General features: G+C 43.1%; 4 protein-coding genes across 8 annotated transcripts in view; 2 read left to right on the top strand and 2 right to left on the bottom strand.

Moving 5' to 3' along the window:
* The window catches only part of CG1636 (uncharacterized protein), a 3039-nt gene extending 1236 nt beyond the window's left edge, over window positions 1-1803 (bottom strand). For 2 of the 3 annotated variants that reach the window (NM_132242.6, NM_001298085.1), the window contains exons 1-3: window positions 1461-1803; window positions 589-935; window positions 7-506 (exon numbers count right to left, since the gene is read on the bottom strand). In NM_132242.6, the coding sequence (NP_572470.3) occupies window positions 7-506; window positions 589-935; window positions 1461-1667 (1054 nt within the window). In that variant the 5' untranslated portion in view covers window positions 1668-1803. The remainder of the gene's footprint in view (window positions 1-6; window positions 507-588; window positions 936-1460) is intronic. The other variant, NM_001298084.1, reaches the window with a different exon arrangement.
* On the top strand, window positions 1409-2891 carry CG15343 (uncharacterized protein). The gene is made up of 3 exons (NM_132241.2): window positions 1409-1532; window positions 1997-2522; window positions 2594-2891. Exons 2-3 carry the CDS (start codon window positions 2008-2010, stop codon window positions 2718-2720), a joined length of 642 nt encoding a protein of 213 aa, NP_572469.1. The 5' UTR covers window positions 1409-1532; window positions 1997-2007; the 3' UTR covers window positions 2721-2891.
* Window positions 2753-22545, bottom strand: CG1632 (uncharacterized protein). Of its 2 annotated transcripts, NM_001258648.2 has the most exons (9): window positions 22328-22545; window positions 21759-22157; window positions 10962-11126; window positions 8842-9301; window positions 8557-8767; window positions 6779-7623; window positions 6501-6702; window positions 5359-6433; window positions 2753-3275 (listed from the first exon to the last, which is right to left on the bottom strand). In NM_001258648.2, the coding sequence occupies exons 2-9, from the start codon at window positions 21789-21791 to the stop codon at window positions 3096-3098; spliced, it is 3171 nt and encodes a 1056-aa protein (NP_001245577.1). In that variant the 5' UTR covers window positions 21792-22157; window positions 22328-22545; the 3' UTR covers window positions 2753-3095. The 2 variants fall into 2 exon arrangements, with proteins under 2 accessions (NP_001245577.1, NP_572467.1); NM_132239.3 differs by having other exon boundaries at window positions 21759-22545.
* Corp (Companion of reaper) lies at window positions 3806-5317 on the top strand. 2 transcript variants are annotated; one of them, NM_001258649.2, is made up of 2 exons: window positions 3806-4052; window positions 4349-5317. In NM_001258649.2, exons 1-2 carry the CDS (start codon window positions 3953-3955, stop codon window positions 4888-4890), a joined length of 642 nt encoding a protein of 213 aa, NP_001245578.1. In that variant the 5' UTR covers window positions 3806-3952; the 3' UTR covers window positions 4891-5317. The 2 variants fall into 2 exon arrangements, with proteins under 2 accessions (NP_001245578.1, NP_572468.1); NM_132240.3 differs by having other exon boundaries at window positions 4349-5185.

The raw sequence follows: 22545 nt of genomic DNA, 5'->3' as shown, positions 1-22545 counted from the left end.
GCTTACATTTTATGGCCTGAAAGGTTTTGGCCGAGGCCGAACTGGTTTCGGAGGGCAGCGAATTGGACGTGGTTCTAATGTGTGCCAGCTTTACCTCCAAATAGGCCTTCTTCAGTGTCTTGTAGTGCCGGAACTCACTGGTGTCCTTGACCAGGATGCACTTAGCCGCCGATCCCTCGCCCGAACAATCCGACGGCGCTGTGTGATATATCTGATGGTAGAAGTATTGCAGCACCGGCGAGTTCCAAATGGAGAGGCCGTACCACAACCAAATGGGCACATTCAGGGAAAGCTTAAAGTTCTTGGCGAACAGCGTGGGTATGAAGTACTTAAAGGGCAGTAGGTTGACAAACACATACGCCCACACCATGATGCGCAGACCGAGGAAAACCTGGTAGATGATCCGGTGTGAATTGGTGCTGGGCAGGACCAACAGGGCTAGCACCTCGGTGAGTATGCTGTACAGACCCACCGTTAGATTCAGGCCCACAAAGTAGTTTTCGTACCTAAAAATAAAGAGTATTTAATATTTTCGAGCTTAAATGGCTCCAGGCTAGAATGGTAGGGACCAAACGTGTCTCGACTTGCCTGTAAACATCGATGGCGACGAGGGACAGCAGGTAGAGTCCCTTGGAGCCCACCTCCAGGAAGTCAGCGTCCTTGAAGTCCAACCACGCCCCATGCAGGTAGAACGTGATAATGAAGATCGAGTAGAACTGAAACTTTTCCGCCTGATGAGATCGATAGAAGATCAGGTTCTCCGAGGAGTAGAAGAGCGAGTAGCGTCCTTGGTTCTTCATCAGCTGCGGCAGGATCATGAACTCGTTGTAGAAGTGCAGGAACAGGCAGCTGGCCGCATAGAAGGCGATGTTCCAAATGACGCGGGCGAACAGCCTCCGCTGAAAGTGCTTCATGCTCGACGACTTCAGAAAGAACTGAAAAGGGAGAGGAGCAATTAGTCGAGCATTGGTCTTGGGTCACTACAGATAATGGTTTATATGGCTTATGGTCAGCGCCGATGGGTCGACTGTCACCGGACTTATGCTATCACCAAAGCCAGGAGCGAAGTGCCAACCGAATGGGGAAGGAAGTACATCTGAATCCCTTAAACAATGACTGTCGGGAGTAAAATCAATACTATCTTCGCCTTATATTGATTTTACAAGAGACAACATATTTAAATAATAATCATTTACAGCTTAGTTGCAAGCCAAAACAATACAAAAAGTGCCGCATTTCGTTGTGTTTTGAAGCTTTTCAAAGGGTTGGTAACAGTATTTTTAGCGCCCCACTCGGTTGGCACCCCGTCCACCCCCGGAATGCGCGAATCCGGCACCGTGTCCGCTCTGTTTATTTATAAACGGCAAATTGGCCGAGCAACCCCTCAAAAGAAAAGTGCAATTGGAGGCGCCGCGTCGAGGGTGCTGCGATTGAAAGGATTTGCCACGTGCTGGACCCACCTGGAAGAGCCGCTGGAAGGCGTAGTAGCCGCAAGACAACGCCACGAATATCCAAAAGACCCCGTTGATCAGGTAATAGAGGTCTATGTCCCGCACCATCGAATCGAAGCGGTCGTTGGTGATCAGGTATTTCAGCGGCAGAAAGAAGTTGCTGATCTCCGCCCAGTAGTCGGGCGGACCGGCCTTCATGTCCAGAATGGAGGTCATGCTGCTCCTCGGCGGGATTTCCCGTTCTGCCGCCCCAGAATCGCGAGTTGGTGTTCCTCGTTTTCAGCCGAAAATTGGGAGAATTTGTTTCGTTTCTATGTATCGATAGTAACCGATAGCTTCGCAAATATAACGTGAAATCAACGGCTATCGATTATAGAACCGCTGCAAAGTACTGCGCTTCTGTTACAGTGCTGTTAGCGTTAACAGCGCGCAAAGTGCGCCAAATTTGAATGACAGTACATTACTTCAGTTATAAGGGGCTTTACCAATTAACATTAAATGTGTATTACATTTTCAAAATGTATAAGAATATTTTTCGCTTCAAGGACCCACCAATATGACCTCCTCTTTGGCCAAAATCGAGGACTTTCCCTCCGATCCCGTTGAATTTTTTAAGGAGATCCTTCAGGAAGCTGCCAAGGGACATCCCGATGGATTCATACAGGAAATGAACCTGGCCACCGTGGACGAGGAATTCGGTGTGCTCAACCGCACTGTTCTGTACCGCGGACTCACCCAGGATAACTGTGTGTTCTACATCACCCATCGGTACGTTCGCAACTTCAAGAACCTTCAGGCCAATCCCAAGGCCTGCATCACCTTCTATATGCCAGATGTTAAGGATAAGGCCGGAAATCAGAATGCCTGGCAGGTGAGATTGATTGGAGCCACCGCCGTGGAACTTGACCAAAGCGAAATGGATGCTTTGTGGGCGAAGGAGAATTTGGCTGCCCAAATCAGGGGTCACATCTGTCCCTGTGGAGAACCGATTAACTACGATGATCTCAAGGCAAAGCACGATCAGTTCCTTCTGGATCACAGAGGAAAATCCATCGAGAGACCAGCAAGCTAGTGAGTTTCGAAGTTTATATGTATATCTATATTTAGTAAATTAACATATACATAATTACAACTTCTTCTAGTACCGCTTGGAAATTCCAACCGCAGCGTTGGGACTTCCTGAAGGTGGGTCTCGACCAAATCGCAGACCGGGTGCAGTACCGCCTTCAGAAGGATGGGAAATGGAAATCCATGCACGTGTCCACCTAATTGTGGTATACCCCCAGTAAAGCCATTATCTTGATTTTGGACGATTTCATTTTATTCAACAATATCTTTCTACAAACAGCTAAACGTACAGACTAACAACTAAATTTGCTTCCTTTTCGACATGTTTAACATACAATTACAACATAGTTAATAAATATTACACAAAACAGCAAAAAAAAGGACGTTTAAAGAATACAGTTAGCATAGAGTTACATAGGTTCGAGTAACATTAGAGCAGGTTAGTTACATAGTACATATGCTTAATTGCCTTACTTGCTTTGCTACACACACACATAATACCCAGTGAGTTTCGGTTCCGTTTTCTACACAAATGCGCTGAGGGGCGTGCCGCCGCCCCCTGGTGAACTATCCCGACTATATCGCGCTGATCGTCTCGCGGATCCAGGCGGCATTCGAGGCGATCTTGTCGTACATCCTGGGCCGCTCCACGCCCGTGGGTCCGCACGCGATCCGCCAGGAGGAGACCCCAATGAGCGCCCACTGATTCGTTCCGGGAATCAGGCACTGGACAGGCGCTCCCGAATACTCCTCTTGCTGAAAATGAACAATATGAAATTCAAAATATAATAATAAAATATAATTTTGGTCCACTCTAAAAAATGATATATAGTTTAAATTTTGGTTGCCAACAGTTTCTGTCCACTTTCAAATTAAATATTTTAAAAATAATTTTGTAATATTATAATAGGATCCACTCTGTTTTTTCAATATTTCACCATTGAATTAAACTCGTGCCACCCCAATTGGCGATCGTGACGTCACACGCACGCGACATGCAGCAACGCGCTTGGCGTAGAGCAACAAAAACAAGCAGTCGAAGCAATAACAAAGTTGAATGAGTAATTTTTGCTTCTCTTTTTTACTCTCTCCAATTGCCATTCAATGTGAGCACGAGCGAACACACATAAGCAACCCCCGTTACCTGCGAAGGTTTACCTAGGATAGCAGAAACAACAACTATGAGTGCAGCTGCAGGCAGATAAAAGGAAAAAGGGAGATAGCAAGAAGAAGCAAGGGACACCGCAATAACAAAAAAAAACACATAAAACAGAGTGCCAACTGTTGGCTTGCATTCATTCGATCGGCAACATTCCAAGCGAACGCATCGCTGCGAGAAAAACAGTGCAAAATAATAGAGAGAGTTGAAGAAGGATTACCAGTGTGAAGATCGTTATCAATTTTACTACTATATACGAAAAGAAAACCAAAGGATGGCCGATATCAGGAGCAGCTTGAAGGTTCTCTTCCAGGGCGAGACCAACCTCATCACTTGCGGATCCTCGAACACTTACGAAGAGGTCATCTCCCAAGGTGAGTCACGAAATTTGAATGGAAGAGTGAAATACAGTGGCGTCGTCTTCCAAGCCAATTTAAAATTTAATTCAACAACTAAATTTGCGTGCCTTTGCTTTAAGAACACTGAAAAGTATTGAATCCCATTCACAGCGTTTTCTTTTCCTAACTAAATATCAAAAAAATATTTGTTAAATAAACCTTTCATGAAAATAAAAAGTTTAAAATTTGGAAGACAATAAATTGAAAGTAAATTGTAAAGAATCGGAATCTATTACATTATTCTAATATTAATTGACTGAATTTTTTTCCAGCCATGACCCGCTTCGCCATTCCGGAGACACAAAGGAAAGCCCTCATCCTGACCAACGGCAAGGACTACGTGTTTGAGGCGCATTTGCTGGAGTATTTCCTGCTTTTGTTCCCCTGCCCGGAGATCACCTTTCACCTGAGATTTGACTGGTCAAAGATGCGCCGCAGTCTGGGCCAGACCGAGTCCCTTAAGCGAAAGCGTCTAGTGGATTTGGAGCAAGCCGAGGGTCAGAAGGAGGAGGACCAAGAAAAGGAAGATCCGGTGCCGGAGTACAAGCCGGTGCCGGTCTACCGGATGAATTGCTTCCTGGGATCGCTGCCCACTGCCGGCGCCATTCCTGTGCATCGTCAGAACTGTTTCCTTAGGGAACAGTCGCAGCAGCAGCTGGATGAGATTTCCATACCTCGGCTGCAGGAGGACGATGACCAAAAGGAGCCGCCCAAGAAGCGCCAGCGCGTGGACGTCTGTTCGAAGCCAAGACGCACAGCGTCCACGTCGGTTGGTCCGTCTCCCGTTCCTGTCATGCGCTCGATTCGCATCTAGGTCGCCAATCATGGATTGTACATAGCTCTACTACGTATACGATACTCCAATTAGATGTATTCATAAGCTAAAAGGTTGAACCATTGTTCCTAAGACTTACACTGCAGTAATCGCACCAAACAAACGTCCAAACCAAATGTTATATTATGTAAAAAATAACCATTTTTGTTAATAATTTTAAGCTATGTGAATGAAACATACTTTAGATCCTAAGCAATCTTCTGGCCTATTATGATTTGAGATTTAATTAATCGCCGTAATAAACTTTTTTTTCAAATAAACTAGTTATAAATATAAAATTCAATCCTCTTTTTTATACAAATTACTTTTCATTACGTTGATTATAAATAACTAACTGAACAATTAATTTGTATCCCCTCCTACTCTCAATGAAGTGAATCAGTTTAATAAAGCTAAGTAATATTTTAGAAAATACACTATGCCTTTCCCAATCTTTTGGCTACTCACCGTGCAGTCGTACTTCTGGTAGGTGGCCTCCATGCACATGGAGTTGACGGTCGCAATGGACACATTCTCGCAGGGCGCCATGTCACCCATCTTTAGCTGGACACGCTGCAGGTGATCCCGCTGCCGGGACCAACCGAGTGTATTGCAATTGGTCCAGATTTGCTCCTGGGCAGCCGGAACAGCCGCCAAAATGGGAGCCTTGGTGGCTATGCGGGCGGCGGTGGAGGACGATGTGACCGTGGAGGAGGAGGAGTAGTAATTCACCTGCGGCGCATGATCCGGCAGTGGGTAGCCATCCAATTCTTGGTGCAAAGCCTCCGCTTTGGGCATATAGGAGGCGGCTGATTCGCCACCAAAGTGATCCTCCTGCTCGTCCTGATCCTCATCCCCCTGGTTCTCCGTGGAGCTGTCCTGCTGCTCCTGTGATGGTATCAGGAAGAACTGCTGGTTCTCCTGCGATAATCGACTTCGCTGTTGGCTCACAAGTTGACCCTCCAATCGCTCGGCCACCGGAACATGAGATCTCCTCTGGGCCGGTGGCTGCTGGAGCAGGCGTCTCTGCAGGGCGTCCGGCAGGCAAATGGGTCGCACATGATCCGAGTAACTGACCGGGGTCTCCAGGCGCACCAGTGCCGCCGTCGAACCTTCTACCGGGCTCTTGATCATGCCAATGATGCGGCGCCTCTGCGTCCACGGTGCCTTAGCGGACAGACGAACTGCACCCACAATGGCCATCCAAGTGGCACGCGGCTGGCCCTGGAAACAGCCCTCGGTGGTGAGGACCCAATCCTGCGTGATCAGGGTGCCGTCGCAAACGTGTATATCCTCGCGGAACAGGGCAACCAGCCAGGGCCAATCCCCAGGAGCGGACATCTTTGGCAGCGAGAGGTGCTGCTTGGCATTGAAAAGCGCCGACTGGACGCCACAGCGCAGCTCGCCGCAGCCCACGTAGAGCACTTGCCGCCGGGGGCAGTGCGTCCGTATGAAGCTGATCTCCGGCGCATGTGGATCCAAAACACGCACGTAGTCGTTCAAACGTTCCGTATCGTTCTGCACATCGAATATTTCCACGGATCTAAAAAAGTTATTTTATGTATAAATATACATATAATATAATACATTTAATATAATTGCATCCTTACTCATATCCCAGGGACTTGCAAAGTGACTCGGAGACCGTTTGGCGCACCACCAGCTTGGCATCGCCTTCCAGACCCTCGGCGCACAGCTTGCCCACCACTCCCTTCTCGGAGAAGACGGCGTAGCCGGCGGAATGGAAGCGGGAGAGGTACGGAACCAGTGGCTCCGGCTGCAGCAGATCGGCGGCCAGTGGAGCTATAGATACTACAAAATATTTAACAGCATTTAGAGCATTGAAATCTTTTGAGGTGGTTCCTGGGAACAACTGGTGGTTACTCACAGCAATCCTTCTCATCGGCGCCATCCGGACAATCTGCCTTGCCATCACATCGTGCCTTGCGCGGAACACACGCCCTGCCACGCCCACAATACAGAGCGTTGGGTGAGCAAAAGGCGCAGCTGCGCTCGTCGGAAAGATCCGGACAATCGGCATAGCCATCGCATAGCCGAGGACTCTGGACATTGGATTGCATATCGCTGACACAGTGCGGCTTCTGGTGGCACGACTGGGTGCCCGTGGACTCCGGGAAGCGTTCGCAGTCGAAGAACTGGCGGAAACGCTGCGGCAATCGACCGCCACAACCGGCCATGAAGGATTCACAGTACTCGCGGCATATCTGGCCCGGAGTTGGCTGCAAATCGGAGCCGTGCGTATCGCACGGCGGCTGAAGGAGCCGGCACACAAAGTCGTAGGCCTCCCGATGGCATTCACCGTCCACCAGTTCCCGGAAGACGATCACGTCCTCGGCCAACTGTTCGTAACTGGCGTGTCCCAGAAGATTCGGATAGGTGGTAATGTTGTAGCCCACCTGGCGGCAGTAGGATAGCTCCAGCGGTGAGCAGCGACGTGGCGGAGCCGGAGTGGTGGTGACCACCGGTTCGGTGGTCTCATCGTGTCCGCCCAGCGGGGAACTGGACATTATGGGCTCCTCGATCAGGCCAGTCGTCTCCTTGATGCTTAAACTGGCCACATCCACCGTCATGTTGGCAAAATGGCGGCGCTGCTGCGGCGGCTGGGTCATCTCCTCGTGGAATAGGGCCAAAAGGTCACCACTGCTCACCAGACCCGCGTACGGATCGAAGATCATGTTGAAGTGAACGACTATGTTGTTGTTATCCTCGCTCCTGTCGATTTAATAACCAGCAAACCAATTATTGTTAAGGAAAATGTAACTAAATAAATTATAAATTATAAATAGACTTAATAATGTTAAAGCAACTTCAAAGGACAAAATAAAGGAAATGAATGAATGAACTGTGTTTTTTTTTGGGGGAAATTGGAAATCGTTTTCCTGATTTTTTGTCAAAAAATAATCAGTAATTTTAGCATAGCACTTAAAATAATGGCTCAAATATGGAATGTCATACCTCGTTGAATTCGTAACAAAATTCCCTATCAAACTGTATTCAAACATGGAAATTTTAATTTTTTGCCATTTTTCGCAAATTTTGATGATGGTACCCCTTACAAAAAATGCGAAAATTTGGGCAAAAATTAATTTTTGAAAGTCCTTCCAAAAGTGATAGGGATGGTTAGTATTGGTAATTAGGAGCACAAAACTGTTATTCTTTTGGCTGTGTGGGCATTTTTAGCCAAGTTATACCCAAAAACCTATATTAAATATTGAATTTTTGGCTAAAAATCGTTTTCCTGATTTTTTGTAAAATAAATAATCTGTATTTTGAGCAAAACATAGTTTGGGAATATAGTTTGTTTCTTAATTCCCAATCGATTCAGACTTGAGAATTCTATGTTCTGCTAAACTCGAAATCTGACGGCCCAAAAGTATGCAACGAAAATATTGTACACCAAACGAATGGTACTGCTGGCCGTATGCAAAATTTTTCTTGTACATTTTGTAGGAAAAATTGTGGGATTTTCGTTTAAAATACCAGTCAGGAACAAGAATCCCAGAAGCTGACCAACGATCAATTGGTACTCCGTTCTCAGTAGCCAGTTGTACATAACCAGGATAGGATGGGAAAAGAGGGATATGGGGATGTACTTTTTTGTGCTGTCTTAAGCTAAATAAAAAAAGTAAATGCAGTTTTACGCACCCATCCAGGGCCAATATCTCGCTGCCCTCGTACGCCTCCCGCAGGTCAGATCGGCGCAGGGTGAGATTGATCCGCTCCCGGTAGTCGCGCGCCTTGTGCTGAAACCGCATCGAGTTCTGGTTGGCCAGCTCCATGCTCCACTTGTCGTTCAGCACCATAAAGCGGCCGCGAAAAACGCGATCTGGCAGCGGCTCCGGTCGAAAATAGGTATCTGCATGGGATAAACAATCGGTGGGTAATGTATCTGTATCAAATACAATATTTTTGGTTTACTAAAGTACTCACATCCCACATAGACAAATATTCCGGCGACGAGGAGGGCGATGAGGAATCCAGCGATGACGGCACAGCCGCACTTTTGGCCATCGCCCAATTTCCGGCGGGTGAAGCGGATGTCCGAGTCGGTGGACAGGACGGACTCGGATTTTCTCCGCAGCCCGTGATTGTGCTGGTGCATATGGAGTTGGTGTTCCCGCTCCCGTTCTCTGTCTCGCTCCCTGTCTCTTTCACGTTCCCGTTCCCGATCCCTATCTCTTTCCCGTTCCCTTTCCCGCTGCTGTGTGGCTTCCATTGGTGGTCCATTGGCCAAGCCTGCAGCTCCTCCGACGGCGGAAGCTGCACTACCATTACCATGACTGTGGTGCGGTTTGTGGTGCCTTGTGCATCGGGTGTTGTGGAAAACTTTTGGCGGCTGAGCCGTGGTGCCCACACCGCCACTCGGATTGGGATTACTCTGGACAATGCCCTGCGAAGAACCGAATAAAAATGAGGAAAAAAGAAAGAGACACACACACAATTGCTTGTGTTCATCAGTATTAAGCACTTTTCGGCGGACTCAATAATTAAGCTAGGTCGCTGACCAGCTAAGCGCCTTAAATGCTGTTCAATTTTCAGCCAAATCATGCCGTTAAATCAAATCACGGAACGAACCGGCTGAGAAAACTCTTAAACTGGTGAAAAATTCAAAATCTCGCACTTGAAAATTATGATTTTTTTTCTCGTTTTTAATGCTGCTGCAGCATGCAAATGCGACATGCGATATTTGGATTTTGTGCGAGGAAGCAGCAGCATTAATTAAGGAAATTCGCATTGCATTTCGGACTTCTTCGTTTTCTGGGTATTTTCTGGTGTGTATTTATGCCTAGCAATTAATTCAAATTGCGCGCCGTTGGCGTTGCCAACTTAATGAAGCGTGCAGGAGGCGGCGTTGCCAACCGAAGCAGATGCAGCTACCGTTAACCGGAGGTTAGTTTGAATTTAAATTTAAATAAGAGAATTTAGAAGGAATTTTCAATTACAAAAAATAAATAATTCATCATTGCTGTAGTATGATCCACAGCCCGTGTTTATTTTAAACAGACTGAAATAGCACGTAACAAAGCGGCGAATGAGGAGAGGAATTGGCTTTTATGTTGCAGTTGCGAAAGCGGCTAAAAACAGAAGAAACAGAAAAACAGAACGCAGACACACGGGCACAATTTAGAAAAAAAAAAAAAAAAACAATTAAAGCGCAACTAAGGTAAGAGGAAAAAACCACTGCCGGCTGTTGCCACCACTTTTCTTGGGGCCAAGACGAAAACGGGTCAGCACTCGGCCCAGTTTCAGTTTTCCTCATCGGCTGCGTGCCTCCATGTGATGTGATTCCATGTGATTCCATGTGCTTCCATACGATATGTGATGCTGCCAAAGCCAGCTGAAGAGCAATAACAATGCAAACTAGAGTCCAGCGAACAACAAGTAATTAAACTCGAATGGCTTCCTCGTTTCATAATCCCCACATCGGTCATCACTTTTCGCCGGCCAATTTCACACTCTTAACGCTTTTACGCACTTTAACTTTACAACTCGGCCGCCCAGTTTCCCAATCGCATTTCGCCAATTCTGTTTAGCTTTTCAAGCATGCAAATGAGTGCAATAACCGACATGTAATTGTTAATTAGCATTAGAAAGTGATTTAATAGCTCGAAGCTTACTAGTTTACTTAAACAAAGATTATTTAAGAAAATGCTACGACAAGAAAGGTTTACTAGTATAAGAAGAGAAATGTATTTTTTTTTTAACGAAAAGAAACGAAAACAATGCTCCGTTTGTGATTATTACTTTTTTTTGAACCTAGTGTCTTGCCCACGACTGTATTGACATACTGGGCCGTCGTAGGGTTAAAGTTGGAGCATCACAGTGTCTGCAAGTGCGAGCGAGTCAAGAGTCAGTCGGCCGCATAACGGTTAACGTGCTCGTCGCACGTGCATCAAGATTTTTGCAGTTACCTCATCTCATTTCGCATCTATCGCACTCGCATTTTCGCGCATTTCCCTGCATTTTCCATTCCGCCCACCACTTTCGCTTCTGCTTTACCTCCTTAATTTCCTTAATTACCGCACAGTTGCGTTGTTAATTGCGCTCACCTTCCAATTTTTACCGTTCGCCTGCATGCTCTTCTCTTTGTTGCGATTGCTGCAGTTGTTGTTGTTGTTCTTCTTATCAGCAGCCGATAAATTGACAGCATTCGCATTGGTATTGGTGGCGGACAACGTGGCGGATGATTTATCCGCGTCGCGCGATTTCTTCATCTACAAAATGATAAAACCAAATTAATTAAGACACCTTTAGCTACAAATTTTGTAAAAAGTATTCAAGCTTCTGGAATTTTTCAGATTAAATACACATAGTTTGCCATTTATAAGCGGACACCCACAATAGAAGAAGAGATTACTAGACAAATTGCATTGAAAGAATTCGATTTTGACAGAAAACATTACTTACTTAGTTGGAAACGGGCAATTTATCAAGATTTGGGCAGCATTTTGAGCAGTTATCTAGCCAAAGCAAACACCAAATAAACAAGAATTCAGTTTAAACACAAGCGCCCACGGCCAAAAAAGTTATCTCAGCAATAAAGGCAAAAAGTATAACTCACTAAGCTACAGTAGTCATACCCAAGTGATGACTTTCCAGGTTTTTTTATTTATTTATTTATTTATTTTTTATTAAGCAAGTGGAAGCTCTACTAATCAGATCAACTTACTTATTTGCTCTTAATTAATAGATTAAGTTCACTAGCTTACAGTTTGATAATCCGCTTAAGTAATATACTCATTTGCCAATTTGTATCGATCCGCAACTAACTCTATCACATAACTAAATAATAATAAGCACTTTCGCACATTGCAGCATGTCAAATGCTGCAATTAAAAATGTGTCACAATCGTAATTGCCCATTTTGGTCATTTAATTGGAATGGTGGCCTGTCGCTTTCGACAGGGTGCTCACTGTACCGCGATCAGCCGGCCAGCGAGTGGTGAAAATGTATATAATCCATTGTTACAGACCTGGTAATGGAGACGACATGCGCCGGCTGCCCGAAACTAGTCAGCTAGCTAAACCAAGCGGACGGACAGGTGCTAATTGTGTGACTACGAATTTAGCACGGTCGCCCGTACAGTGACCGCCGCCTGCGGTGGACCGCTCGCAACAACAAAACGCCGTTCACCAACGCCCTCCGGTGCCCATTTGAGCATGGCTCGAAAAATGTGCGAGGCTCGCTCCAGTTTTGACCAACACAAAAGGCCAACAGCCGCCGTCAGCCAACAGTCATCATAATGCAGGGGCATTCGTTCTCCAATGTCAAGAAAAGAAAGTTTCGCTGTTGATTTTTCGCTGCTCATATTGTTTACTTATTCCATTTCGTTTAGCATATTTACATATTTTTTGATTATTCGCTGGCACAGCCACCAGTTTGCTCCCATTAATTTGGCTTATTTGACGCCTATTTCGGTCACTGATCTCCGCTAGCCGAGATTTGGTATGTGGACCAGCGAAACAACCCATATGGTTACGTCAATAGTGAGTTGGGAGATATAAAACGAAAGATCTCGCTGTAAAGAACCTATTCCAGTTGAAAAGGGAAACCCTCTGTTTGCTTATTTCTTATTTGCCATGCTGATCTATTATAATGATATGATCTATATGATATATGATATAAGATAAAATCTATATAAATATCTCAACCAATCAATAAAATCGCGTGCGGCAAGGGCACCGTTGGCGAATTCGGTCATCAGTGCGGTCGCTTTCCTTTTCGAGCAAACGAGAAGAAAAAAATATTTAAAAAAAATGCCGAAAATCTCGCTGCAACTTTCTTTGCGTCGCAAAGAGCATAAGGTCAACCAGTCTAAAGTTGGGATGCTTATAGGCTTTCGATATGTGGCAGAGTTCAAAAGACTGAGGCCACGAACTTGTTTTTCCCCATTCCCATTTCCATTTTCATTTCCATTTCCACATTGACAAGTGTCATTCGAGAAAAAGCGAAGAAGCTTCGCATTTTTGAATCGTTCGGTTTTGGCCTGGCTAACTGGCTGGCTGGCTGGCTGGCTCAAAGCGAAAGCGAATTTTTTCGTGCCAATTGCAGTCGAAAAAACACTGCATTTTTATTGCATTTTTGTTGTATTATATGTGCCCCATTGTTGTTGCTTTTGCAGCTATTGTACATTTTCAAAGCCAAGGCGATGCAGCTGGAAATGAAAGTGTTTTTGTTGCCGCTTCTGCTTCTGCCACCGCAAACACGTTTCGGCAAACATGTTTGCAGTCGACAGTCGACTCTTGGCTCCCAAAAACCACCGTAGAGCACCGCCCCTCCCCGCCCCGCCGGCCGCTCTATCGCCTTTCCACGAATTTTCCTAATTAGTCGCCCGTGTGAAAGAAAAGCGAAAACGAAACGTGGCTCCCAAAACATAAGGCAATCTGTGGACTTGTATTCGCATTATTATGCGCCCATGTTGCGAGTAAGAGTTTCCACAGAACAATTAAAAGGCTGCAAATAGCCCCATGTACGAGTGTATATGGCAGAAACAATGGCTTATGGAGCCATGGAACCGATCCAACAAATTGGGCTAATAAAATGCGGTTACAATGGCAGGCCTATATATACATATACACATATATAGCAAATTGAGGCATCAAATGGATGCTTCTTTGTCCCTGGTTCCCACTGTACCATCGAGTCTGCGCTAGGAAATCTCTATAATACCAAAGTCTTGGGAAGTCAATTAACTTAATTGTCTGCTCCGATGCGTTCAAATATCCACTTGAGTTAGGAACTCGGATATTAAATCATATTGGCGTGCGTTTCGCAATCGCATAGTAATGCAACATGGTAATAGCTAGTCTGGGTCAAGTTACAATTGAGAGTAGGCTTTTTGTGCAACGATCAGGAAATCCAAGATAGTGGCCAATAGGGCTGTGGGTCGAGTTTCACGACGCTAGACCATCGCACAGCCAAGTTAGCAGAGTTAGGAACACCATGGAACACCATACGCATAATATTGCGGCAGTGCACCCACTGGTCAAGTTTCACACCGATCCCTGGGCCACAAGTCCAGTTCGCTGAGTTAGGAGCATTTCGAGTTGTTGCGCTCGAATATCGCATTTCACCGTGTGTCGACGAGTGCATTGTTGCATTTGGAAGTGGAGACACGTGCCTCCAAAGTGCTGGAGGTAGCGGGTAATGCAGCGGAAGCGGAAAGGGAAGGGAAGGGAATGAAATGGAATGGCACAAAACGGCAGCTGTGACAGCTTTTCACTAATTTCCCTGCAAGCAGCCGCCGCAGACTCCGTGTTTCTTGAAGTTTTTCTCGGTTTCCTCAGTTTCCTCAGTTTTCTCAGTCGCAGCTGCCACTCAATCGTGACGAATTAATAACGGAACGTTTGCCGAACGAACGGGGGAAAGCTGCAGCTGAACAATAAACGGGCGGAGGAGCCCTCCTTCTTTCAAAGTGGCGCACAACAACAACAGCAACAACAAAAAGAAGTAATGGTAAAAACACTAACAAATCCGACGACAAGGCGACTTTAGCCGCAAGATAAAAGCGAACAGCTTTGACCCCTTCAAGGAGCATTTGCCACTGCAACTGTTGCGCTCTCACTCTCTCCGCCATGCACTGGGAGAAAAGTGTAAGTAGAAGTTCTAAACTATAGTGTTTTAACCATTCAGCAGATATCAAATGGTTAGCAAACCGCCAAAAGTATATCTATCTATAACATCTATATCTATAAACATGCCAAGATAACGCCTATAACTAAAAGTACAATCTTCTTTTCAAAAATATCTAAAATGTTTTTTCAAAACTGAACAGCACGCCTTTTGCCCCTCAATCGTATGGGTACATACGTGCGTACTGGATTATCTTTTGGATAGGATCAGATGGGATCATATCGGGTGGGGATGGAAAAGCGTACGCATAGATGTCCGCTGCCTGATAGATGACTTCGGTTTGGTTTGGCGTGGCTAGTGCCGAGAAATCGGTGACGAAGACGTGACTGAGGCCGATTCTCCGATTCAGCGATTCTCCGATTTTCTGGCCACTTGGAAACTGGGTTGCCTTTTATTATTTCTGTTTTTTTTTTTCTGGGTGTGTGCCTCTTCGCTGTGGAAGTGGGTGAAGTCGGGGAGTGACTCACTCGTCAGCCTACGATCACCAATTATTGCAAATCAAAATGCAATGCAGCAGGGGAATACACTGCGAAGAAGCGGTGGGATACTAACTTAGAATAAATCATAATCCATTGGATGGTTAAATGGAAAAAAATAGAATTAATTATAGAAGAAAGAATTCAAGTTTCTTGCTTAGTTTCTCCTACTTTTGCATGCAACACAAAAATCGATGTAACATGGTTTCTTGCAGTGTACCTTGACAGCTCTTTAAGTTGGACCCACTGCTTTGTTGTGAATTCCAAATGAAGTAGAAAGTTCTCAGTTTAAACAAAACGAAAAAAAAAAAAAAGAATCGATCATTGGAATGCCGCTGGGCGCTTTCTTGGCCATTTGTTCATTTATTTTCCTCTGGCCCACCGCAGCTATCGCCCTCTCTTTTTGGCCTCACATACATATATGAACCCTCCTGCTCTTCTCTTTAGCCGTCTTCTGGCTGGAAGAATTGTCTATTCAGAATGCGATTCTTGGGGCCAAAATGGGAATGGCTGCGATTATGTGGGAACCAAGGTAGATTTCAAAGATAAGCTTAAAAATTAGCATAAATAAATAATAAATAAAACTGAAAAAGAGAATAGAAGCAGACGCCAAAAAGGGGTTGATGAACTAAATGTCTGCATCGAGAAATTCCTCTATAGATAGATCACTTTACGTAACATTAATGCTCATTTTAATTTATTGTAAAACTTCAATTTCATCAAAGACTTTCATGCAGATCCCACGAGTTTTTTTGCATTTTCAAGGCAAGTCCAAAATGTTTTTTTTAAACTTTGACATTCCCACAATTTCAAATAAAAAATTAATTTCCGCTGCGATTAGCATATTTAATTGAAATTTTGCAACTATTTCGGACGATCAACTGCAGCAGGAAAATGCCACAAAAGGTAAACAGCCAAAAAGAAAACAATTCGAATAAGAGACGAAAAAAAACACGCCTTGAAAAGGCAAGCAAAAATTAAAAGTAAAAAAAAAAAAATAAAAACAATTTGCCCACGCCGCTGACGTCACTGGTTCAAGGCTGCAAGCAGTGCGCTTTTTGCCAATCGTTTTCTAGTTTTCAAGTACTATATACACACATATATGTATCTGCAAGAATAAATCAGAAATATATTTAGTAAGCAGAAATAGCCATAAATCGAGTAATAAGTGTTCATTGCGAAAGAGCAAAGAAATGTTGTGAGGAGAGCTTGAAGATTTGTGCCACTTTCTTCTGAGAGCGCAGACTTCGCTTTTGTGGCTTTTGTCACTGCTTGTTTTGTTTGCTCCTCCATTCTTCTGGCCTTCCCCCTGCAGCACCCCACCCCCCCTTCCACCTTCTTTACTTCTAATTTATTTGAATGACATTTGTCGAAAAATGCATGCAGCGGGAGAAAGTTCTTTTCTCTCTTTTGCACTCACAGGAGCAGCCGTAAGTGTACACGGAAAAAAAATTACTACAAAATCCATTGTGTTTTTTTCCTTTAAGTTTATAACAAATGGCAGGTAACGTTTGACGTGAGTTACTTATGTATTTTCCACAGTGTTTTTTCCGCTGCTTAAGCGCTTTACTGCTTTAATGATTTGCTACTTTGCTCTGTCAAAAGGTCGATTCAGAAAATATTTGATTGTGCTCAGACCAGCAGAAAAATCAAGCTCAGCTTAACCCACTAAAGCCCACGATCGCAAGCACTGGAAATGTTACGCGACGTGAAATAAAAAGTTGGTAGCATTGTGTTTCAATTTGGAAACTTTTAGGCAATATTTGCTTATTTAATATTAAATAATTATACAAAATCTTACATTGTTTGCTGTAGTTAGTAGTTCTATTAATGATACATAGATATATATATTGTGTATATATTAATACAATGCATATATTAATGGAGTAGCTGACTTTCAGAGAGTTAAGTCAGCTTACTTTGTTGCCAATCCCCCAAGTTGTTGCTATGCTGTGGCATTTGGCCAAATGGCAACAACATTTTGTTTCATATTGTTGCTTTTTGTTGCTATTGCTGGATTTTCTTTGGTAAGGTGAACCTGTTGCACATGACTGCAAAATGCGACAGCCAGTGGAAAACGCAGCTTGAAGATGGATGAAAATATGGCTAATAGGCAAATCTCTGTGCAAAACGAAAAGTTTCCCCACATCTTTGTTGATTTCAAATAAATTTGGTATTAATTTGATTTTTATGCACTCCCAAATTTGGTTTATTACTGATAGTTGCCAACCGATTGAGCGCTTTTGTTGTTCTTTTGCGCTCTTAAGACTTTAGTGATTTCTGCTGTCGCTGGTGATTGTGCAAAAAAGGCGAAGAAAACAAAACCAAAAAAAAAAAACAAATAAATTGAGAAGAGAAGAGAGTGAGGGAAAAATTCGCCAACGAAAACCGAAAATAGCTAAGACAATAATGGGGCCCCACGAGTCAGATAAGCCTAGAAAAACATGGAAAAAATCGCCGCAAAGCAAAATCGTCGGCAGACAACTGAAAGTTGTTGCGTTTGTTTCTAAGCCAAACGAGTTTGTTGTTGCTGCTGTTGTTGTCGTCGCTGCAATCACTTTTTGGCGCATAAACTCAAACTCAAATCCAAATCCAAACTCAAACCCAAACCCAAACCCAAGCCCCAACTCCAGACCGAGACTAGACCCATGGACTTATTGGAATGCCAAGCCACACACACACATGGCGACGCACAGTCGCGGTCACAGCACTATGGTCTTTCCTTTTCAGATGGAAAACATTTATTAATTAATTATTCATTACCACCATTGAATGCCTATTCAATATAGTAATACGCTTAAATGATTATTCAATTAAATAAATTTACTTATGTTGAAATATGCATTTTGTGTAGGTAGAATAACATTTCAACAGGAGAACAAATGTTGTTTACTTTTTTTGACCATTCTTTAACTTGGTTTTTTCCATAACTTGACCAAAAAAGATAGCACAGCAAAAATGATTACTGTTTTGTGCTGGTAATAAACCAAACTAACTTTCCCTATCACTACTTTTATGATTTGGGAAAAAAAAAATTTCACGAATTTTCGCATTTTTTGTAAATTCATCCAAAATTTGCAAAAAATTTAAAAAATCTAGAATTCCCAAATTTGAATGCAAATCGATTGGGATTTAAGAAACAAACTCAACGTGGTATGACATTCCATATTTGGGCCATTATTTAAAATGCTGTGCTAAAATTACCGATTATTTTATTTACAAAAAATCAGGATGACGATTTTTAGCCAAAAGTTCAATATTTAATATGGGTTTTTTGGGTATAACTTGGCTAAAAATGCCCACACAGCCAAAAGAATAACAGTTTTGTGCTCCTAATAACCAATACTAACCATCCCTATCACTTTTGGAAGGACTTTGAAAAATTAATTTTTTACCAAATTTTTGCATTTTTTGTAAGGGGTACCATCATCAAAATTTGCAAAAAATTGAAAAAACCTAGAATTCCCAAATTTGAATGCAAATCGATTGGGATTTAAGAAACAAACTCAACGAGGTATGACATTTCATATTTGGGCCATTATTTTAAGTGCTATGCTAAACTTACCGATTATTTTTTCGCATAAAATCAAGAAAACGATTTTTGTCAGAAAATTCAATATTTAATATGGGTTTTTTGGGTATAACTTTGTGCTCCTAATTACCAATACTAACCATCCCTGTCACTTTTGGAAGGACTTTGAAAAATTAATTTTGGCCCAAATTTTCGCATTTTTTGTAAGGGGTACCATCATCAAAATTTGCGAAAAGTGGCAAAAAATTAAAATTTCCATGTTTGAATACAGTTCGGTAGGGAATTTCGTTACGAATTCAACGAGGTATGACATTCCATATTTGGCCAATTATTTTGACTGCTATCGAAAAAATACAGAATATTTTTAACCAAAAAAAAATTGACAAAAATCAGATAATTTCAAGCATGGTTATTATCTCCGTAACTTGGCCAAAACGAAACCTATTTCTTCGCTTGCAGCTGTGCATATGCATACGTATGTATTCATACAGATCGCAGTTTAAATTACAGCGGGCGGACTTGTGAGAAGAAAACGAAACGAATCGAAATGAAATGAAATGGAATGAACCCACAACAATCGCAGCAAAACTCCAAATTGCTCAATGCTCGTTGTTTTGCCTTTGGCGGCCAACACCAACAATTACAACAATTACAACAGTAAGAGGGAGGGGGGGTAGAGGCCCTATTTAAGCCACACACGCCCTGCAACAAGCAACATCGACCAAGCAACAACTAACAACAATAAACAACTAACAAGCGAGAAAAACTTTGGTCAAACTTTGGTCGAAAAGCCTTGGTTCCAAAAATGTGGTGAATAATACCGTTAACAAATGTCTTTCACATGCAGTTTTTTTTTCGTAGTCCATGGCCTTGGTTTCAATTGCGAACCCATTAGAACGCAACATTTAATGGAGACAATTTGTTGGAATGGATTTTTTAAAACATAACAAACACTCTTCTTCTTTTAATTTTTAGATATTAAAAGTTACTAGCTTTTCAAATCTCAACTTAATTCAATAACAAAATCATCAATCTGCTAGCAACTTCTTTTGAATATTTCAAGGGTAGAGCATAGCATATTCGTTTTCAAGCCAGCAACTTAACACTATTATTGTTAGAAACGACATATTTTGTTATTCGAAAAATTCTCATCAGGCGAGACAACAAAAGAAAGAGAAACACCCGTCCAAAGTATTCAACGACTCATTTCACAAACAAATTTATACATGCCACCAAAAAAAAACAGTTGCTGATTGCTGGGAGAAATACAAAATACAAGACACAAAATGCGAAAGACAAAAAGAAAAAAAAACAAATAAAACAAGACACAAATTACAAGAGGGAAATAATAATAATAAAGAAAAGCAACAGAAACAACAGACATTTTTGCAAGAAAACAGTTGCAAATTAAAATCGCAGCGAGCTGAAGATTTGCGAAGACGCAGAAGACGACAACGCATTATGCACAGAAAGAAATAAGAGTCTAATTTGAAGCAATTCCAATTTGTAAGCAATACGCCAATGCAAATCAAGTTCTATACGTAATTTAATGAAAAGCCAACCATTTGGGATTCTACATAACTTTCTTGTTAAATATCTAAGTTTAGTCCCTAAGTTAAGTCACCACTTTTTTTTTTGCAGTGTGACAAACTTTTGATTTCTTTCGTTGAGGCGGGCCAGATTTTAACAGCGAAGCGCCCGCGGCAAAAGCAACAATCAACAATTTTAATAACAACAACAGCGAGCGGCAAAAGTAAGTTACTAAGTCAAAATTGGCTTATAACGGGACGCACTTTCACTTAAACGCAGCTCAAGTCGCTGCTCTCTTTCTATGCATGTGTGCGTGTGCATGTGTGTGTGTGTGTGTGGGGATGCTGCTGCCCCCAGCTACGAAAAGGGGGCGTGGCATTGTAATTTCCATAAACTTAGCAGTAGCCAAAGCTCACACAGTGGGCCAAAATGCAAGCAAAGCGGTCAAATAAGTCTATGATTCAATAGAAATATACAAAATATTCAAGTGCAATTTTTATAAATTACTATATTAAATACATTTTAAGCTACCATTACATTTTGCTTAAAATTAACTCATTTTCGAACTTAAGCTGCTGCTTTACCTGTTATTAGAAGTGAATGCACAATGAAGTGGGTGAGTATTGTAACATTTTATTGCTGTGTAATATGAATGATCATACAACTGATTACTCTAATGAGCGGAATAGTAAGTGTGCGATCGCAAGAGGGCGTTAACACGAGTGGCCACTGTACATGCGCGGACGACTACTGTGGATGCGATCCCGTTGCAGATTGGAAATCGTTAGCAGGTTACCGATATCGCCGTCTAGTAGTGCAGCATTATTGCATAATGCCAATCCGCAGCACGACAAAAAACATATAAAAAAAAAACCAAACAGCCAAACAACGCGACGCTTTTACTTTTGTTTCATTAATTATGGCAGCTCAACGATTTCCAATTATGACAGCGATTGGAAAGCCGTTTAAGCCGAGTGACCAAAAATAAGCCAACGAAAACCAAAAAAACCGAAATGACCAAATAACCAGCGAGTGTTGTTGCCCTTTCAAGAATCCCCACAGATAATCGCAGCCCCATCGGATTTTTTTGGAATTTCGAAAGGCATTTCCAAAGGCATGGCAATGGGTAATGCTATGGTAAATGGCCTCCAGGAATCCGCGGATATATTTCACTATTGTCTGGGAAATGGCCAAAACAATGCACTTGATTTTGGCCCCTGGGCGCAGGGAGAGGCTTAGGTCCTTTTGCTTTTGCCACTCAATATCTATGTATCTGCGAGATACTAGATTTTCTATCTAAAAAACTATCTAAGGCATTGGCAAGTTACGAACTGAGATCAGCATGGCTTTCCAAACTTTTCTAGTAAAAGTAAATCAAATTGAAATGGTAGTTTATGTGCATTTGGAATCCAGAAAACTGTGCTAGTTTCTTAATTCTTAATTAGACATATAACAGCGTTCGCAGATTTAATTAATCATACCCAGGCCATGCAGAATTTTACTGCCATATTGGCCAGTCGCGAAGAAAGAGAAGTTCCAAGTTCGCCTCATAATCCAATTAAGAACCGGAGAAATGTGTACTTTCAGACCTCTGATTAAGTTTAACTACTGGCCGCTGGAATTAGCCGCATTTCCTGACAGCGGCCACGCGTAATTGATTTGAACTAGAACTCACCTGGCTGTTGCTGCAGTAGTATATGTCCGACATCCTGGTTCTGGGCTCCGATCTCGATCTGGCTCCCGCTATGGATACGGATCTCGAGCTGTCCTGCGCCTGCTCCGCTATCGCGGATTCGCGCCACTCGCAAAACCTTTCAGCGTTTCCCCGCTTGCTTTCGTTATGGAAGGCGAAACAAAGTGGACAGCATGCCCACCAAATTAGCCAGGCGGTGATCCAGGTAAACTGGCGAGCAGGTGAAGCAGCCCTAGGTGCTGGCCAAAACGACTATAATGGCTGGCTATGATGGCAACCTGTTTTGCTGCGCCGCGGAAAAGTGTCACACAGCCCCGCTTGGCTTGCAATCGATATGGCCAGTTGACGTCGCCAGTTGTTGCGATCTTTGTTTTTCCTCAGCTGCTTTTTTGTTATGTTTTTTTTTGTTTCGTTTTTTTTGGCGGATTAGGTTTTCCGCATATTTATCCGCATTTAGGCAGAGGCACACAATACAAACAAAACAAAATACAAAATAAATACATATGTGTATATATAATATTTATATATATTAAATGCAAACAATGCCGCACTTCACGCTCCGTCTTGCAGAACACACGACCGCCGCTTTTGCCGCTTTTGCCGCTTTCCATATGCGCATGCGCGCACCTTTCTTTCTTTCGAATATATCGCCAAGTGATGCACTCCGTATGCTGGAAATGCGCGATTTGGGGGAATTTTTGGGATCTGAGTGCCGATGCGATGAGAAAAGATGCACGACCGTCTCGAGCGGAGCTAAAACGCTAACTAA

This window comes from Drosophila melanogaster, chromosome X (assembly GCF_000001215.4).
Source record: "Drosophila melanogaster chromosome X".
NCBI lineage: Eukaryota > Metazoa > Arthropoda > Insecta > Diptera > Drosophilidae > Drosophila > Drosophila melanogaster.
Note: the sequence above shows the minus strand (reverse complement) of the source record. Positions and strands in the feature narration are given on the sequence as shown.

Coding starts and splice junctions, on each gene's coding strand:
- CG15343 (NM_132241.2), top strand. CDS start 2,008: ATGACCTCCTCTTTGGCCAAAATCGAGGACTTTCCCTCCGATCCCGTT. Junction 2,523..2,593: donor ATCGAGAGACCAGCAAGCTA/GTGAGTTTCGAA, acceptor AACTTCTTCTAG/TACCGCTTGGAAATTCCAAC.
- Corp (NM_001258649.2), top strand. CDS start 3,953: ATGGCCGATATCAGGAGCAGCTTGAAGGTTCTCTTCCAGGGCGAGACC. Junction 4,053..4,348: donor CGAAGAGGTCATCTCCCAAG/GTGAGTCACGAA, acceptor ATTTTTTTCCAG/CCATGACCCGCTTCGCCATT.
- CG1632 (NM_132239.3), bottom strand. CDS start 21,791: ATGTCGGACATATACTACTGCAGCAACAGCCAG. Junction 9,302..10,961: donor CGAACGGTAAAAATTGGAAG/GTGAGCGCAATT, acceptor GGTTCTTCGCAG/GGCATTGTCCAGAGTAATCC. Junction 6,434..6,500: donor TGCAAGTCCCTGGGATATGA/GTAAGGATGCAA, acceptor TAACTTTTTTAG/ATCCGTGGAAATATTCGATG.